General features: G+C 39.1%; 2 protein-coding genes, 1 long non-coding RNA gene and 1 other non-coding gene across 6 annotated transcripts in view; 3 read left to right on the top strand and 1 right to left on the bottom strand.

Annotated features, from left to right (window-relative positions):
• Nucleotides 1-5,104, top strand: part of LOC138044147 (oncoprotein-induced transcript 3 protein-like) — a 20,058-nt gene extending 14,954 nt beyond the window's left edge. Inside the window, exons 7-12 of one of the 3 annotated variants that reach the window (XM_068890818.1) lie at nucleotides 29-79; nucleotides 378-404; nucleotides 1,083-1,133; nucleotides 1,870-2,452; nucleotides 2,951-3,279; nucleotides 4,600-5,104. In XM_068890818.1, coding sequence (XP_068746919.1) covers nucleotides 29-79; nucleotides 378-404; nucleotides 1,083-1,133; nucleotides 1,870-2,452; nucleotides 2,951-3,279; nucleotides 4,600-4,745 — 1,187 coding nt within the window. In that variant the 3' untranslated portion in view covers nucleotides 4,746-5,104. Of the gene's footprint in view, nucleotides 1-28; nucleotides 80-377; nucleotides 405-1,082; nucleotides 1,134-1,869; nucleotides 2,453-2,950; nucleotides 3,280-4,596 lie in introns of all 3 variants that reach the window. The other 2 variants (XM_068890817.1, XM_068890819.1) reach the window with 2 other exon arrangements.
• On the top strand, nucleotides 4,154-4,226 carry Trnaa-ggc (transfer RNA alanine (anticodon GGC)). Its single transcript has one exon. It is a non-coding gene; the product is annotated as a tRNA-Ala (tRNA).
• Nucleotides 5,105-10,498: 5,394 nt separating the features above from the next.
• On the bottom strand, nucleotides 10,499-11,883 carry LOC138044146 (uncharacterized). The gene is made up of 2 exons (XR_011131400.1): nucleotides 11,657-11,883; nucleotides 10,499-11,082 (listed from the first exon to the last, which is right to left on the bottom strand). It is a non-coding gene; the product is annotated as an uncharacterized lncRNA (long non-coding RNA).
• A 148-nt stretch (nucleotides 11,884-12,031) lies between these two features.
• On the top strand, nucleotides 12,032-14,193 carry LOC138044145 (cytidine and dCMP deaminase domain-containing protein 1-like). Its single transcript, XM_068890816.1, has one exon. It carries the CDS (start codon nucleotides 12,343-12,345, stop codon nucleotides 13,669-13,671), a length of 1,329 nt encoding a protein of 442 aa, XP_068746917.1. The 5' UTR covers nucleotides 12,032-12,342; the 3' UTR covers nucleotides 13,672-14,193.
• Nucleotides 14,194-15,000: the final 807 nt, after the last annotated feature.

Below are 15,000 nucleotides of genomic sequence, written 5' to 3'. Positions count from 1 at the left end.
GTGCAGAGCATTTGTTTTTTATTTTCAGTAACGACAGAGATGATGTTAACACGGCCGACTTCTGAAGCCTCGACTTCAAGTGAGTTACCTGGTAAAATAACCCGAGCGTTTCAAAAATTATTGATCCAGGACCTTCTCGTTCTCTTTGGCGTGGGAAAGGTCCTGAAGATGATTGTGTTGTGAAAATAAAAGAAGTGGAAAAGAAATCCATTACGGCCACCTGGTTCGATTCAATTCTGCTAGGGGGCTTTAGTAACTGCGATAACTCACAGGGATGTTTCGCAGAGAATTCGTTTCATTTATGCCATTCCAGCACATGATTTTCAAATGTTCTCTCGTCATAGTTCATATATTTTCATTTTTCTTACCATATTTAGCGACAACTGAAGTGACACAATCAACAAGTAAGTTACACATAAAGTAAACTCCCCTACAAAATCACAGAAAATGTCAATAATAGACCCCTGGAGATTTGAATTGGGTACAAGATTGAGTGAGCTGGTTTGCATGGTCTTTTTAACAATCTTGACCGTTCAACAAAAACGCCTATAGCACTTCTTTCTGTTTTGGCTTAAGTTTAAGGTTTCCTTGTCCTCTACCTAGAAGAACCTCTTCGATAATATTATCGAATTCATGTTTTTTGGGAGTATTTCCCGCGAAATCACAACAGAGAGTAGGAGGAACATGCCCAGTGATAGAAAGGCTAGGAGGAGGAGAGTGGATGATTCGCCTGGGAGAATTCCACCTACAGGCGACGGATAATGATGACGGTGAACATGCGTCAATGAGGTTATGAGAAGGAAGAAAATGAAGCCATTTTTTTTCTTTTTCTGAGCTTAAAAGCAAGGATCAAACATAACATGAGGGTTGTTGCAAGCTTATGCAATTGACACCTGCCCATGAAATCATCTGTGATATCCTCTGTAATTATTATTATTATTATTATTATTATTATTATTATTATTATTATTATTATTATTATTATCATTATTATTATTATACTTTAACTGAAAGCTTTAGCCACCAACCTCTTTTGGATTCGTTATGGTAATTTTTTTTCGGTGTTAATTTTTTTTCTACAGCCACTCTTGGTTCGACAACAACAACAACAACAAAACCACCTGAAAACCCAGGTATGCAAGCTACGGCAATAGCGTCAATCCTTTTACCCCCAAAGGGGATCCCCACAAGGGAAAATCACAGTTCCCTTCCAAGGGTAAAATCATCTGGCATTCATTATGCTGGCTGACATCTGCAAGTGTTACAGTTTGGAGTAAAGAACACAGTTAGTCTAATGGCCCTTTGAGCAAAAATAACGTAGATACGTGTGGCAAATCAAAGCAGAAGCCGCCGATTAAATGAGTCAATTGCAAGCTGGCACTAAACACGACAAAGACGACGGTGTTGCTTTTCCTATTAAATAAACATAGCACTTTCGTTAAGAAGTCGACTGCAGTCAGACAACCAGGAAAAGAGTGTAGCAAGGAGTCATCTTTTCAACAATAGTTACACCTTATATTGTCTAAATTCCCGGACAAACGAAAAATCAGAGTATTGGACGATCAAATATGTTGGATGTGAACCAACATTTTAACGTTTGGCTACCGTGTTTGATGACCATTTAACATATTTGACGGTGTTGGAACACGTGGATACCTTACCTACAACTGTTTGGTCAAGCATGTCAAAAGGATGTTTGAAATCACTCGCCCATCCCGTAATTTTCAACATGTTAGATCGTTCAACATTTGACGTTTGGCCAGGCCTTAAGATCAGATAAATTTGGAGAAATTACTTTGAGGTTTGGAAATTGTTACAAATGTTCTTTCTTTCTTTCTTTCTTGCCTTCTCCTGTGTCGCTGTCTTCAGAGGTCAATGTCACTTGTGGACAGAATGATATGTGGATAAGTATTCCAAAACCCCTTCTTCCAGGTCTAGACAGAGAACATCTTCGTCTTTCTGATGTAAACTGCGGAGCCACCGAAACTGAAACAGCTTTCGTTCTGCACACGAAATTGACGGAGTGCCACACAGTGAGCAAACACACTAATAACTTTGTCAATTACATGAACAAAGTATTGCAAATCCCCCTCGAGGAAGGCCAGATAATAACACGGGTGCGCGAAGTCATGATACCTTTCAGCTGTTACTACTCAAATCAGGGAATTGTCTCAGCGGTTGGCCTTCAAGTCGAAAGCAAGAAAATCATTTTCTCCAGGAGAGGACTTGGAAAGTTCACCCTAGAAATGAACATTTTCCCAGACGACACCTTTGTTGGGCATTATCAGAAGAGCGACTATCCCATTCATGTGTCCCTGAGGGATCCTGTATTCGTTGAAGTTAAGGTCGTCACCAAAGACACACGGCTGCAAGTCTTAGCCGAGAACTGTTTTGCTACTCCAAATAGCAACCCCAATGGACCTGGATTAAAATATGTGTTCATTGAAGACGGGTAGGTCTTCTAGATCTAGAGTCATGCAATGAATGAGTCTGTAGTGTTGCTTTGTAAAAATGTCGCTATCCGACCTGGAGAATAGCTCACGTACAGTTGGCCTAGTACTGGTCTTGGCCCCAACACCACGCAAACCATTAAAACCAGGCCATCAAACAGGTGGTATGATCATGTGAACGGTTAGCTATTAAAAAACGTTCAAAAAACAATAGATCAAATTTGCTAGGGGACGGAAAGTAGAAAAACTCAGCGTCCTTCCAATTAAGCTTTATCCTTTAATTCGTAATCCTATATCCTACGAACAAAAGACCTTGGAAGTCAAACTATGGAGTCTTGAACATTGAACATAAAACTTAATTATGTAATATTAAAGCTGAAAGTCTGAACCGAAAAGACGCAGCCTCAAACCTTTTAATTGTCATCGTTTCTTGGGTTCGGCAAGTTTTAGAATTAGTCTTACACCCCATTTCCAGTAACAGAATAACACTTTTCTCTTAGATGTAACATCGATGATACGCTCACTACGATTGAAAGCCCTGCTCCCAACAAACAGCGTTTTTCTATGGAGGCATTCACGTTCATCGGCGGTCATCAGTGGGTCTTCTTGCACTGCCAGGTCAGAGTATGTAATGCAACAGATCCAACATCTCGCTGCGCGCGAGGCTGTATAAAGAGTCGAGGCAAGAGGTCTCTGGCAACTACAGACTACAAAGATGAGCAATACCATCTTGCAGAAGGACCAATCATGGGAAGAGAGAAAGAAGACGAACAACTCGGAAAGACTCCTGTGGATTCAATTGAAGGACTACGTAGTGTGGACATTAAAGGTAACTCGTGGGCACGTTAATTAGGTTCAACCAATTATGGAATGAGCGCAAATTTAACCATGAAGGGAAGTTTGAAAGGCCTAACCTGTAAAGATGGTTAGCACAGCAATAAGGTGCTGATTGAAAGGGAGAAAAGATCCTCGCATTTATATGGAAAATTTAAGCCACTGTCTCTTATGGACACCTGAAAAATTTAACTCGCCCTTCGAACACAAACGCGAAGCGCGCAGGCCAAAAACGAGGATCCGTAACTTACAGTACAAACCGAGGAAACGAGGTTAGTGTCTCTGAGGTAATCATGCAGGAGTGCGGGAAAGGAAATTAGTTTAAGTCAAGCGAAAGGTTCAACTGCCACAACAATTGCGCGTCAAAATCAGAAAAAAAAACGAATAAATTTCTCGGCTTTTTGAAACAGTAGCTAGCAAGATTGAAATATTTCATCAAGCTTACGTAACATAAACGACATGAAAAACTGGCTAGAGAATGCTTTATCAAAATTTCAAATTTAGCAGGGCATACCGTAGAATGCGTCCGCCAAATCAGCCAATCACAGCCCGCGTACTATCTGAGAGATATGATAAGTGAAAATGATGATTTAAATTTCGAATGAGTCCTAACACTACTGTGAAGTTTATGCCCAATTATTCCTTCAGAGATCAACCCTAGTATTGGAATTGGGCCCACACAAGGACAGAGAAAAACTCTGACCAGAGTCCCAATTCCAATACTAGGGTTGATCTCTGATGGAATAATTGGGCATAAACTTCACAGTAGTGTTAGGCCTCATTCGAACTTTAAATCATCATTTCATTTATCGAGTCCTTCCACCGGAACACATGAGCCCAACAAATTTACCAGCTCGCAACGGCTGAGTGGCTTCATAGCTCAGTTGGTAGAGCATTGCACGGGCATTGCAGAGGTCATGGGTTCAAACCCCGTTGAAGCGACCTACATTTTTTAGGTGTTTATAAGAGACACTTGCTTCAATTGGTCAGATAAGTTCCCCGAGAATCATTTCTCTCTTTCATCTATGACCCGAACTTTAAATATATGAGATGATGTTACAAGCAGTCCTCTTTGACGTGCAGAGCAACTTCAAGTTAAAGAACGACTTAAACTTAAAGAATTGTAAACCTTCCTGTGAAATCTTTCTACAACAAGATACATCCTCAGCAATCGTAAAGGTGTTGTAAGAGGGGAAGGTGTTTTAATTTTTTATGTGTGGCAAATTACGTGGGTCGATGTAAAGTTAGTCATCGAGAGGACGTGCTAAATTTTAGAATGGTGATTAACAGTCATTTCTTATTTTCTCTGCAGCAGATGATAACAACAAACCTCTTGCTATTGCAACCGCCGTGACCGCCGCGATATGCGTTATGGGAGTATCATACATGGTGTGGTCCAGTAAAAAGAATGGCTATTCAAAGTCATACTACGGTTATCAACCATTAATGAAGCAAGAGTAGTTAGTGGGGTCTTTTGATGTGTATAATGGTGATCAATACTAGCTTAACTGTTCTATTAGACTATAATATGTACTCTGATTAGGGTAATTTCACTGTAGGCTCGGTTCAGGAATCATATCAAGCGACAAGTCTCGATGTGCGATGGGATTCTGACCATCCGTTTTCGGTATTAGGGAGTTTTAAGAAACCACGACGGCTTCGGCGACGAAAACGTCACTTCAAAATATGAGATTAATCTGTTCTAAGTATTTCATGATCATTCCATCTTGTTTATTGATACAATATGGGCGAAGCGTCCGATAACTGGATTTGTAAGGACGGATTTGAAGTAAAGAGTAAGACTGAAGGATTCACTGTAATTTGTCCACGTTGTCGTCAAAACCTTAAGCACGGTGCCTACTATTGTTATTGCGCATATGTTCTGCGCATCTCGAGATACTCGGATTTCCAATCGGTGATGGTTATTTATACAGGGATATTTTTGCGCGGTTTAATACTATCCGGAGAGAGTAGATCTTAGTAAGAACTCTTGGTGTCCAAAGAGAAAATTGGAGGTAACATGCATTTTTGAGAGATTACCATACATTGCTTTGTATTTTAAAGCTTCTTACAAATATTATTCATGAATGCGTGGTTACCCCCAGTTTTCTTTTTGGATTTCAATAACACTTGTTAAGATCCACATTTCCTGCATAATCACACACAGGGGCATTAAATATCTTTAAGTAGTTGGCACCGTCCTTAAATTTGCTCCTTTCACGAAGTACTTTTGACTAGTACGGGACAGAAATGTTCAAAAAAGCGTGCCGCACGTGCAGCGCAAGCATTTTGGTTCTTTCAACCAATAATATTACTGCTTTTTGGCGATGTCGTTGCCGTAGCCGTCGTTCTTTCTTTAACTCCCTTTTAGGGAGCTTACGCTAGGACGACGACGACGGCTACGAGAACATCACATAACATAGGTCTACTGAGCAAAAACAAAAGCTCCGCACCCCCTGCACGTGCCTTTTTCATTTTGGTGAATTTCTTTGCCGTCCTCGTCCTGACAACGATGTGAATTTACCATGCAAATTTCAGGTTGTATAGAGGACGTGAGAACATGACGAGACATTTTTAATTTCCCCCCAACAGCCATACAATTCATGCCAATTTTATTCATGCAATGTTGATACGCACTTTCCATTCCGAACGAATAGGGGTAACAATAACGGGAAATAATATTTTTATACGACATTTTCTTTGGCGTTGTCGTCGTCTTTGCGTAAGCTCCCTGCTAGATTTTTGCGGGTAAAAGCGCGGTGGTATCATATTCCATGCACGATTCACAATTTTGAATTAAGCACGAGCATACCTCGTGCGGCTACTTGATAGCAGATCTATCAGAGGCATTGCGGTTATCACGCCCAATCTGATAGGTCATAGTTTGGCTTAAAATTGTGGACTGAGATAAATAAGATTTACGCAAGCTATTCTGAGTTTTGAAGTCAATCATTTTTCTCAAGAATGGTGCCTTAAGTAAACGAATTCGTATTTTATTCAGCAAATGAAATCCATCCGTCAAACAACTGACGCCTGGTGTTTGAGTTAAAAGACAGTGTTCACTTGCTCGGATATTAAAATTAAAAAAATGTGGTGGCTAGACCATTAGATGGAAAATAATGAAATTTTCTTGTGAAATGCACTGTCATGTTTTAATTACTGTAAGAAAAGGAGAACACAAATAAAAAGAAAAAAAACACACATGATGCCAAGATTGTTTATTTAAGGTGGCTCAAACCACTTCAACGCTTCCATGCAAGTAACGCTCTTATTAGAAGGATCGGCACCACAACGCTGTGTCACGTATTAGCAATATTATGGTACCATATGAAACGCCAATTAATGCTGAACAAGATGCAGTCGTTATTGTGACATAATAGGGCCGTTTATACGAGAGAAAATAAGCCGCGGCTTACATAAGACGCAAACACCCCGTATAAATGGTACAAAATCTACGTTCACGGCTTTCTCAACCCCCGGCTTATCCTGGCCTGGGAGGTTATACTCGTATAAACAGTTCCTTTCGCGTATTATGTACGCCGCGGCCAGAGTAAGCCGCAGCTTACTTTCTCTCGTATAAACGGCCCTAATATGTCAGCGCGGCAACGTGCAAGCCCTGCAAAAACACCCTCTATTTCGTCTTCAGTTGATTATATCTCAAAAGCAAACTCGGTGACCCCCATTTCTTTTATTTCTGGAAAGTAATCAAAAGGACGAGATGAAACTTCCTGCAAAGTTTAAAGAAAATCTGTACGGTGAATTCAGAGCCACCTTAACACCTTGATTTTTCTTAAAATGGCTCTGATTCTGCAGTACAGAATTTTTGTTAACTTTGCAGAGTTTCTTTTCAGGAATAAAATAGGGGGGGGGGGGGGGAAGGGGGTAACTACAATCCTGGTCAAAACTGTCGGGACAATTCGTGCTTTTCCCCCTCCCCCCATTACAATGTTGATTTTTCACGGTCTCCAAAATCAAGATCCGTTCATCGATCGCTGGGCGCAAAAAAGGCAGCGAAAGAAGAACAAACGTTGCTCATATAACGATGGATCCATGTAAAGTAAATTCTCTACTTTTCTTCCAAAATTTGACAAGTGTCTCGAAGTGTTTTGACCCGGATTGTAGGTTCTTTTTGAGATATGAGCAACTAAAGCCAAAATATAGGGTGTTTTTGCTGGGCTTTCCCGTCGCCATGGTAACATTAGGTCACAATCTTGTTTGGAAATGTTCGGTGTTTCATATGGTACCATAAAATTGCTGTTACGTGATACAGTGTTGTGGCGTTTATTCTAAAGAGAGTGTCTTCGAAGTATTGAAACTACTTCAGTTGAGCAACCTTAAAGGGTACCTTTGAGACGAAAAGAAAAATGTGACTTATTGGAACTAAAATCTACAAGAAAACATATTCCTGTCCATTCTTTCGAGAAAAGTATCGATAACAACAATAAAAGCAAGGTGACACACGCTAACACCAACCCGGTTTCACTGGCGAAAAATGTCTGATTGGTCGAGGCCTTGTCATGTGACTTCAATACCTCAAATCAAACATGGCTGCCATTCGGTGTTTATTAGATCAATTTTATTAGATCTCCGTCGACAAAAAAGACCCTTTTTCAGGCCAGTAAAACGGACGAATGTAGACTGCATAGTGCGTTTCTATGCCAGCGAGATTCTCTTTTAAGCCAACAGGGCTACGAGGGAAATTTCTTTTAAAATTTCAAGGTCAACGCGAGTCTCGGTTCAGGCTAGTGTTCGAGTGGAAATTCGTTTGTGGAGCTTACCAGCTAATGGATTACCATCTTGATTTCAATTCATGCGTTTATCTTTTAAAAAGTGGAACAAAAAAGATACCACTAAATTTCCAAATGGTTTCTCTTCCAACTAAATAGTTACACACTGTTTCCCCGGGGTCCCGCATCTAACAGAAAATGTTAAGATTTTTGCATTTTTTTTCAAAATTAAGTTGTTAAAATTGCCATTCAAGAGGTCCCTAGAGGAAAATTTATTAAGACCGAAGGGAAAATTAAGAAATGTATTTCAGTCGTTCAAAAATAAAGTTTAAAGTGAATTTAGCAGTAATAATAACCAAAATCATACTTGACATGTCAAAGCACCTCATATTGGGTACACTAGAAGCCCGGGGGGGGGGGGGGGGGGACACCCATATGGAACAGACGGGGATGCTCGTCGGAAATTTTGAATTTAACCCCTAAAGGAGACCATCTGGGCGTGGCTCAAGCTTTTTGTGACCCCTAAAGGAGACTAATCTGGGCGTGGCAAAATGCCAATTGTTTGCTTTCCTCCAAATTATAGAAATAAACATAGATTAGGTTAACTCTGAATAGCCAAAACAACAATATTAGATTCAAAAGTCCAGCTTACCAGCAGGGAGAATTTTACTGTAGCAAAATATTACTACAGCTAATAATACGCTTTCACCACATTGTAGTGGGTTAATGTGACAACAAAAATACTTAATCAGGAATTGATTTTATCTTCCAGCAATAAAACAGCAGGAGGATATAAAATTAGGTATTTTCAAAGTTTAGAAAAACTTGTTGAAGGTGATTCAGTGCCACCCTCCAAAACTCTTCACAAATTTCACGCTGGCCTACTAAGTACTTCCAGTACAACAAATTATCTAATCTCTCTTTGCGGACTCTGGTTGCAACACAGCTGCTTCAATAATTTTAATCCCCTTGCATTAGATTTAACTTTTAGAAAAACCATAACTTCATATTTCCGTAATAATCGTTCAAAGACATTGAGCAAAAGCATACAAAGCTACATTTGAAAGGGACATAATCCCATGTTGCAGTTTTCTGGATAAGACTTCACAGAAATAACTCCTGTTACCTTTCCATATGTAAAGAGGTCCCATGATTTATGAGTCAATTAGTCAATGAGTCATGAGTCATGAGTCAATGAGACTCACAGTCAATATAGCAATAATTTATTGATCAAGCCTAAGCCCTCGTTTCAGTGATTAGGCCTAAGCACTCTATGAAATTTTAGCTTTCATTTTATGGGTTAGGGTAACTGCACTAACTCATTGACTCATGACTCATTGACTCATAAATACGTAAGACTCATATGTAAAAAATATTTCAACATTAGATGCAATGAATTTTTTAGCAATTGCTGTAAATAATAGTAAGCATTCCTACCATTTCAAAGGATGAATAAATTAAAGTTGAATGCAGTAAGTGTAAGAAGTAAAAAAAGTGGAAAGTGGTCCAATTTATTTAAGCTGTAATCAATTTCCATCCTTGCTTTAGTCCCTGGATAGGGTTAAACAATGGTGGTGAAGTGAACAAACTACCCCAAGGGGGTACTTATGATACTGAGACCAAACAGCGGGCAGAGTTGCTGCAGTACATTTAAGGCTATCAATCTGAAAAATGAATGGAACTGTTGAAAAATTTGGTAAGCAAGCAAGTAGCTTTTACCTAAGTGTTATGAATTATAAAATGCCAGTCATTTGTCAATTTACGTAGAACTGGTTCCCCTAAGGGGTCAGATTTCTTTAGCCTACATCCAGAAAACAAGATTCTGTTACCTTTAAGGGTTGTTTAAAAAAAAAAGACCCCTCCTGAGCAAACTGCATCCTCATATTTGGATTCTCATTGATTTAATGACTTAAACGATATTATGCAAATTTGTTCTACAATAATACTCAAATACCATAAAAGTATTTTTAACCTAACGTTTTTGCAAAGTTTACTCCTTGAGCCACCAGCTTCAACTTTGATACTTTGTTCTAAAAGCCAAAGCCGTTGTATAGCAATGGTGGAGGTGATGATTAGTCACTTTTGTTTTGGTTCAAATGAAGAAAGAAAGTCAAAGTAATGATCGCACTTTAACCCTTTCACCCCTAAACCGGCCATACTTGGTATTTTACTCTGTCTAAACCCAGAGTATTTTGCTCTGTCTAACACCAGACGATTTTACTCGTCAATGGGGAACCCCATGGAGTCAACAGTCAGTACTTCTCAACATAAAGAATATGAATTCTGTGGACTTGAACATTCCCAAAAAGAAATGCCGTATATTCCAAATATGGTTGCGTAAACTCTTCAAGATTTACCTGCTTCAGGAACTTCAAATCAATGAATATTTTGAATATTTTTCCTGAACTCCTGCAAACTTTGTACACTTTTTAATGGTTTGCCCTTTAAAAGTAACATTCAGAAATAATGCAAATACAACTGAGGCTGTTTTGCATTATCTACAAGACAAGACAACAATATCCTTTATTCAAACACAATCAATATTAAAGCAATAACACATGCTTGTGGGGTCATGTGCTAACTATAATAAAGATGAACTACAGGAAATAAAAGCTTAAAACTAACTATGTGACAGACATAGGATATCTACACATAAGGGATCAGAAAAATATATCAATTGCTATCCAAAATATCATATTGCAAATACACCAAAAGGTAACGGTTGATTGACAAGTTCCTTGTGCAAAATAGTAGAGCATCTTTGAAGTCCCGCAGGACCAAGATGAGAAGTTATGATAAAAACTTTAAACACATTTTTTACCAAAATTATTTTACTGCCATCAACCCCAATGAGACCTTATGCATGGGACACTGTTTCTAGCTGCAGCTACAAATCACATAATATATTAATAAATTTTGCCATGTAAGAAAAGAACAAACATGTGGGGTGTAAGCAAAAAAAGTCCAAGGCAATAAAGCTTCCTTTCAGCCTTTTCAGGAACAACTATCCACTGTCAACCATACTTGACTCAAAACAGAATTTCCTTGATCCAACAACACATGACAGTCCCCTAAAACCAAAATTACATCATTATTGCTTCCAGAAAACAATAGTCTAAAAAAACCTGAATCTATAGATACCTATACACATCTGTACCTACACGTCTGTTCTTCCAAAAATTATTTTAACTAACATGGATTTTGATTTTGATTTTAAACTCAAATTAATTGCAAATCCATAACTTGGTAACTACATGTACTTGAACGCAAGGATCGTTGAGTTGTGACTGCTAAAAAGTATAATAACTTAGACATTCACCAGAAAAGGGAATATAAATGACCTTAAAAGCAGCTATTTAAAATATTTGATACTAGGGTTACGTTCCCAATGAGACAATCACAGTCAAAATCAAATTCATATCTGATCGAATCATTGATCATTCATGTAGAGGTGCCGATCGTAAGGTGTAACGCAGAAAAAAATAACCTTCACGTTGAACAATATTACCATTTCCCTGCCACCTGGTACAAGCCAATTCACACATGAACGGAAACCTTAGGAATCCTCCTTTCTGTACATTACAGTAACTTTTTGTACCCGGTGGCAACAAACTTTCCACATCAAAAATTGCGTAAAAAACTCACCTGTTTCGCAGCTCTTTTCCCACGAAATAAAATTTTCCAGGAGCAAATTTTCCGAGGATGCTCGTTGGATTGGACTTTTAAACGATTTACACAACATAGACGTTCTCTAAGAATACATTCCACTTGAAACTGGCGTTAAAACTAGCCTTGATCGCTCTAAAAAGAACGGAAACCAACAAGCTACCGATCCTCAAAAGGCAGCCATTTTTCTGTTCTCCTCGGGAGTGTTTTTTTCACGAGAGCCAATGATCGTCCCGGAAACGCGTCACGTGACATATCGCGCGACTCATGCGCAGACATTTTTCGCCAGTGAACAACCCGGTGTGGCCATCACATCACGCATGCGCAAAACCATTTCACCCGGTCAATTAGCAACCATGGACAGCTGTTTCGGTCTTTAGGGCCTCATCAGTAAACACCAGGCGGGTGTTTTTAGCACCCCTTTAACTGGCAGTTTTACATGCCATACATGTGGTAAGCTGGGTTGGGAACAGCAAAACTGTTCTCCCACGGCAAGAGTGTGGCATATCGATGGCCGAAGCTACATCAACATGATCTCGTCTCTAAATTAACGATTATCGTTAATTTGTAATTTGCTTTGAATTTACTTATTGATAATTTAGGACACTGTAATCTGGGACAGAGGATCGCAGCTCTGGGAACGAGAGAATGCCAACACTCATTCAATGTCTTGGGTGATAGGGCTTGGGCACAAGCCCTCAGGCTACCCAACATTGACAACGTTAAAGATGGCGGACGAAACGAAACAAGCTCAACGATTGACCTTTGAAAACAAGAAAGCCGTGGAAAATACATCTTTATCGAGGAATTTTAGCACAGGTATCACTTCTGAGTCACTATATTTAGCATTAGCAATGTGGATGGAAATGTTCCCGCACCCAAATTCCACATCACCAGAGGGCAGTGGTCATGATGCTTCGCAAACTGTCTCCGAATCATTTGATGTGTACAGGGAAATTGGCTGCATTCTTGTAAAGCAAGACAACCGTCTCGTTGCAATTGACCGTAGTCATGATGGCGTGCACGGAATAGCGCGGATGCTTGTTAAAAACCATGACAAAACTGCAGGTTGTAGCGTTTTTGTTTCTCGAAAGCCATGTACCTACTGTATTAAGCTTTTGATAAAAGCTGGTGTGACTCAAATCTCATATCCTCCGGTTGAACCAGAATTTCTTAACAGTAAGGAGGAGAAGCGCATTGCTACGTTATCTGAAGAAGGTCAAATCACCCACACTGTCTTTGTTCCTCAAATAGGAGGAGACTTGGTAGTAAAGGGAGAGGAGACAAAAGGAATTCCACGTGGAATTAAAGAGTATACTACACGAGTGCTTGGGAGATTTTGGAACAAAGAAAGCGCAAAGCAAATGGGTGTAGAGTCTGTTGAAGACAGCTACTGCCAATTTGAAAATCTTGTGAAATGGTTTGCGCGAATTTACCTCCCTTTAGAGCATTCAAAATTTAAATGTTTTGTTCCCAGCAAGGATCGTTCCATAAAATATGGTGAAAGAATAAGTTGCACTTTTGACCCTGAGAATGACTTTTACCATGAGAAGATTGCAAAGCATCTTCTTGGCTTAGCAACGATGACAATACATGGAACTGTTGAGCCAAAGACTGGGGTGGGATGTGTGATCATGAAGGACAATGAGATAGTCGCAGTTGGATGGAATGACTTCCCTGTAAAACTAATGGAAGAGGGTTTTTATGAAGCATCAGATGAAGAAAGGGACAAAAAGTATCCCTTCTTTGTGCATGCTGAGCAAAATGCACTTCTTGTTCGAAACTCAGCAGATGTAACTGGGGGAATTATCTTTGTCACAAAAACTCCTTGCCATGAATGCACACCTCTAGTAAAGATTTCTGGGATAAGAACGGTTGTGTTGGCAAATTCCCTGGAACCCATAAAGGAGAAGTATCGACTTAATTATGATGTATTTCAGGAAGAGGTTGAAAATGGCAGTTTCCTTTGCTACGAAATGCTGGGGTTTCAATAATTAACTTTAATTTCGAGTAAAGTTTAGACCAACTCTCACTGAAAGTGAGATGTGAAATGACAGCAGCAAACTTTTCAACTTAGTTCCAAGGAGCTCAAAAAGTGCAATTCATCTGTAGTTCAACGTGTCATACCCTTCACGGACACTTAGAAAATGGGTGAATTCAAAAACCCGTATAACTTCTAGCGTTTCTTACATGTAATGTTGCATAAAAGGTACATAGCTGTGGGAACACTTTCTTGGCATTCAGTAACACATTATTTTGTGAGCCCAGTGTCTTTCAAAACAAGGAAACAATAATTTATTAATGTACAAAAAAAAAAAAGATAGTTGGGATTCTAAACAGTTGTTGTTGTTGTGTTCTGTCGTTTCGTTGATTGTGTTTCATTGGCCCTGAAAAGCACCCTATGGGAAGCGGTCAATTAAGTATGTATTGTATTGTATTGTATTGTATTTGTCTGTATGAACACTTCATGTTATCAATTACATGGGTTCTTGATTTTTTCAGGGCTATACATTGCACATACATGTAATAATATTATTTGCTTTGGTCCCAGCAAGTCTAGACAATTTAAGTTAAACCAGTATGTCCTGTCCAGAAAAGGAAAATATTTGTTGCTCTGTTCTGCAGATGCTATAAAAAATTAATAATTTATTGTCTGATGAGATGTGTCCAAAACCATGTGAGTCATGTAAAGTCTCTAGCTAATGGTCTTGGAGTAGAATAAGTTTACAAGCATCCTTTTTATCAGACGAATTGAAACCTCTGTGTTCCCATGTTCTGTACCGCAATATCTTGCAGATTGGAGAATTTATATGACTGAGTAAGTGGTTTTCGCTGATAGCAACAATATTATTTTTTCTGATGCCACTCAGAATATCAACTTCTTATCTTCAACATGTAGTGCTGAACTCGTCCATCAGGAGCTCTACCAGACACCCAGCTGAAGTTAAAAGTTCTGAAGTTAGTAAGACTTTCATTTGAACAAAATCATTATGATAGAGGATGATATGGTTTAGTGTAAGCATGGTGGGCCATTATTAATTAAAACTAATGTTACAAAGTCACAATTAACGTAATCTCAGTAAGAAATCCCCATATGGGAGACAGTCAGCAAGTGGGCTTTTTACAGGAATCATTGGTAGACTTGAATTAATCGTGGCTGTGGGAAGACAAACATGGTTAGTAGTTGGAGAATGGGACCATATTCAAGTAAATTTTAACTGCCGCGCGATGCAGCTTCCAAACAATAACACCACTATCACCACCACCACTACTAAGTACTGCTACAACTCCTACTAAAATAGATAATGGTTTGAAGGCTGCAA

Source organism: Montipora capricornis, chromosome 3 (assembly GCF_036669925.1).
Source record: "Montipora capricornis isolate CH-2021 chromosome 3, ASM3666992v2, whole genome shotgun sequence".
NCBI classification, from domain to species: domain Eukaryota; kingdom Metazoa; phylum Cnidaria; class Anthozoa; order Scleractinia; family Acroporidae; genus Montipora; species Montipora capricornis.
This window is presented reverse-complemented; position numbering and strand designations above follow the sequence as displayed.

Coding starts and splice junctions, on each gene's coding strand:
- LOC138044145 (XM_068890816.1), top strand. CDS start 12,343: ATGTCTTGGGTGATAGGGCTTGGGCACAAGCCCTCAGGCTACCCAACA.